Genomic DNA, 3,016 nt, shown 5'->3' with positions numbered 1-3,016 from the left:
ATACCTTCTTATTGGTTATTCTTCAAAGGAATTTATTGAACAAGGAAAAAACAATTTTGTACAATGTATAAATGACGTCTTCCTACAAATATTTCAAAAATGTTAGTAAATTATGAATATACTGTTTCATCAAATCCTAACAGTTAAATACTATTTTCCGCCTAGATTAATAAGACACAATGTTTTGCAATTGTTGTACCTCTCGGTGCAACAAGATATAATTTTGGGGATTCGGTCCATCTGAAGGGTTGGGACCCACGAGAAGCGCTAAGGAGGGTGCACGAGGGGTAACGAGAGAACACTCACTTCACAGCTTTTCATTATTTTTATTAGAAAACCCCTTTTCTTAACCCCTTTTACAAGATTCGATTAAATATTGTATTATATATTCGCGTAAGTCAATATTTCGTGGCTTACTTTAGTGATTGCGTTCGCGCTCGCGATGATGGTCAAGATGGTCGGTGTCGCAGTGTCGTAAGATGACACCGGCGTTCGCGACGCGCGTAACATCTCGTTAGGTTTTCTTATTGGAACGAACTTGAACTCGAACTCTCCGGTCTGCGATTAGGTAGCCGAATATAAAGGAATCGCGGTCCTATTACGATTCCTGCCGTGACCATATATAGTCACGGGAATTGTTCGGTGCGTGTGCGATTTTAATCCGCACGCGCTGTTAAATTCGCAGCCTTGCATTTCCACGTGCCGTTGTCATGCCGAAATGCAAAGATTGCTTTTTGATAATAGTCTTACATTTCCGTAAGCCTGTTGCTACGCCGAAATGCAGGACTAAATCGTGGTAGCACTCGGGGCCACAACACAATACATTATTCATATTAACATTGAACACTGTAATTAGCTACTGTACGATCAATATACATATAATGCAGTTATAAAAAATAAATACTTACTTATTAGCCTATTAGTATCATTAGCAACTAGTACTTATTCAAAATCACAAGTACGAAACTGACTAATTCATTCTAACGATTTGTTTATTATTATTATTATTATTACTATATATTATTATATTACTTACAAAACTAATTTCAATAGTCACTACTGTATTGGTACTGCACTGTGGTAAACTGTGTTGTAAATATAAAGGCAAATGCCTTTATCGCTATCTCGCGCAATCAATGCGATATGAGACGAATACGTAGGTACGGAGCGCGTATAAAGAGACGTTTTCGTTCATATCTCAAAAATGGTTTTGCGGAAGGTGATTTTAATACACACCGTTATTTTCAACATAAAATGCTCTTTAATTTTGGTCATACAAAAAATTAAAAAATTTCTGAAAATAAGGGTGAAGGGTGGGGGTGTACAATAAATGAATAGTTAAAAAAAATTTTTTTAATATAGTTGTAAAGTACTCTTGCAATCATTCAATTTTCATTGTAGAAATTTTTTTCTACCCCTTATAGTTTCGAAGATATTCGCTTCGAAAGAAAAAACCCGATTTTTTTTCAAGGGAGGATTTCACCCCCTTAACATGCGACTCCGCACGTATAAAAAAATACGTGTCTCTTATTTTTGTCTATAAAATAACATTCTAAAAGCTCATTTAAATCGGAGGGGGACCACTCGTTGTGTTCCCTTGTGAGTATAGAGATATGTACTTTATTTTTAGATGTAATTTATGACGTCTTTTGTACGAGTCCTAACCGAAGAGTAAGAATTTATTCTTTCGTGTTTCTTCCTACATAGCGAAACATGGAAGATATAGCAAGAATTATAGAAATCACAATCTTTGTCGATTTACTTGTCGCTCTTATTGCATTTAGTGCAATATGTTTTTCTACGTACCCTACGAGCGGAGATATTGCGACGCAAAGTCCGATTCGCCATCAAGAAATTAAGTGTCTAGGTGTTGTCTACATGTTCGCCGTCGAGGAAATGGTTGGCCATCGAAGAAATGGGTGTCTACGTATTCGCCGTCGAAGAAGTGGATGTCTAGGTGTTCGCCGTCGAGAAACTAAATGTTTAGGCGTTCGCCGTCGAAGAAATGGGTATCTAGGTTCACCGTCGAGAAAGTGGGTGTCTAGGTTCAATCAATGCGTTTTTGCACGATTTCGTATCTTAGGCTGCGATCCACTTGACGCTACAAACGTTTCGAAGCGTTTGAACGACCAATCAAAACAAAGAATTTTACGAATTGACTAATCAAAGAATGCTTTGAAGCGTTTATAGCGTCATATGGACCGCAGCCTACCTCATCGACATATAGGCCGGAATCCATAGTCCGGTCTTAATCTCAAGCAATATCTTAAGATGCTAATATGGCTCTCTGATCAGTTCATGCACTAGCTTAAGACTAGAGTACCTATAATAAGAGTACGGTCAATAGGGTAACGATCGGTGATTGATTCACCAAATTGAGGCAAAAGCGGAAGTTACATGCCCATGTGTACTATCTGTGTGTACCATTTATGTGTACACTATTTACACTGTTTCGAATGGTTTGGACTCCCTTTCGAGCGAATTATTTACGTAAAAGGTTCGTTTGCTGGCATTTTGATTAGCGAGTGCCATTTATAATAAATTAAGAAGAAGAAGAGGTAAATGGCAAAAATTACATTGTAATTATATATTCTTTTAATGAGATGAAAACGTGATTTTCTTGTGTAATTATAACTTAACCTAGTTGTTGATGCATTATAGCTATCATAATGCCTGGCTGTGTAGCCGATTATTGTGTTAATTCCGCCAAAAAGGGATATAAAATGTGCCGCTTCCCACGAGATCCAAAAAGACGTGAAATTTGGACTAAAAACATGGGACGACAGGATTGGTCTCCGTCCAATAATTCAGTGTTATGTGAGGTTAGTAAGAAGTTGCTTTTATGATTTTTGAATGTAAATTATAAAACGACGTATATTGTATATTATATTGTATATTATTTCAGATACACTTTCATGCAGAAATGTGGACTGAATCGAAAAATGGAAACGGCAAGCGCATACTGAAAAAAGATGCTGTTCCAACTGTGTTTGGTGAGTTTGTAGTTCAAAATACT

General features: G+C 36.9%; 1 protein-coding gene across 1 annotated transcript; it reads left to right on the top strand.

Annotated features, from left to right (window-relative positions):
- Positions 1 to 2,669: 2,669 nt before the first annotated feature.
- Positions 2,670 to 3,013, top strand: LOC108721162 (THAP domain-containing protein 2-like; the record flags this gene model as incomplete). The annotated part of the gene is made up of 2 exons (XM_018445562.1): positions 2,670 to 2,822; positions 2,906 to 3,013. Coding segments are annotated over exons 1-2 (261 nt in total), but the record flags the coding sequence as incomplete, so codon positions are not given.
- Between the last annotated feature and the right edge of the window lie 3 nt (positions 3,014 to 3,016).

Source organism: Mycetomoellerius zeteki, unplaced genomic scaffold (genome assembly GCF_001594055.1).
Source record: "Mycetomoellerius zeteki isolate Tzet28-1 unplaced genomic scaffold, Tzet1.0 scaffold1040, whole genome shotgun sequence".
Taxonomy (NCBI): Eukaryota; Metazoa; Arthropoda; class Insecta; order Hymenoptera; family Formicidae; genus Mycetomoellerius; species Mycetomoellerius zeteki.
This window is presented reverse-complemented; position numbering and strand designations above follow the sequence as displayed.